Consider the following 890-nt stretch of genomic DNA (forward strand, 5'->3'; position numbering starts at 1 on the left):
TTCAATAAAAAAAATCCTCAAATGAAGAAAAAAAAAGAACTAGGATGGTCAAAGACTTTTCAACAATATTTACACAATAGGGCTTATTTTCAGTGTGCGTTCTTTTATTCATTATGCTTTCGCTCCACTATAAGTATTTAGGTGAATTTGACGGGAACTGGGATGAATAAAGGCTTTCCCACATTGCTTACATTCATGGGGTTTTTCCTCATTATGAGTTCTTTCATGACGTCGGAGGTAAGTTGTATCAGAGAAAGCTTTACCACGATGGTTACATTTATAAGGTTTTCCCCAGTATGAATACTCTCATGATGTCGGAGGGAATATGGATCACAGAAAATTTTACCACATTCCTTACATTCAGGAGGCTTTTTTTCATGACTTCTTTTATGTCTTCCAAGAGAGTTGAGACTACTGAAGGTTTTCCCACACTGCTTACATTCATAGGGCTTCTGCCCAGTATGGGTCCTTTCATGATCTCTAAGAATAGGGATGAAGAAATGTTTTACCACATTCCTTACATTCATGAGGCTTCCTTCCATCATGACTTCTTTTATGTTTTCTAAGATTGCTGTGCCAGTTGAAGACTTTGTCATATTGCTTACATTCATGTTTCTCACCAGTATGTGTTCTTTCATGATTTCTAAGAGAAGTGGAACTGAAAGTGTTACCAGATTTCTTACATTGATAGGGCTTTTCTTCAGTGTGTGTTTTTTCATTTTCTTGCGAGTACTTGGGAGAACTGAAAGCTTTACCACATTGCTGACTTTGATATTGTTTCTCTCCACTATGAGTGTTTTTGTGAAGTTTAAAGTAACTGAGACTAAAGCCTTTCCCACATTGCGTACACTCATACAGTTTCCCAGGAATATGCATTCTTTCATGATTTC

General features: G+C 36.7%; 1 protein-coding gene across 1 annotated transcript; it reads right to left on the minus strand.

Moving 5' to 3' along the window:
• Positions 1 to 137: 137 nt before the first annotated feature.
• On the minus strand, positions 138 to 876 carry LOC107183190 (zinc finger protein 20-like). The gene is given in 2 exon segments (XM_015564387.1): positions 138 to 498; positions 500 to 876. Coding segments are annotated over 2 exon segments (738 nt in total).
• Positions 877 to 890: the final 14 nt, after the last annotated feature.

This window comes from Myotis davidii, unplaced genomic scaffold (genome assembly GCF_000327345.1).
Source record: "Myotis davidii unplaced genomic scaffold, ASM32734v1 scaffold159, whole genome shotgun sequence".
Classification (NCBI taxonomy): Eukaryota; Metazoa; Chordata; class Mammalia; order Chiroptera; family Vespertilionidae; genus Myotis; species Myotis davidii.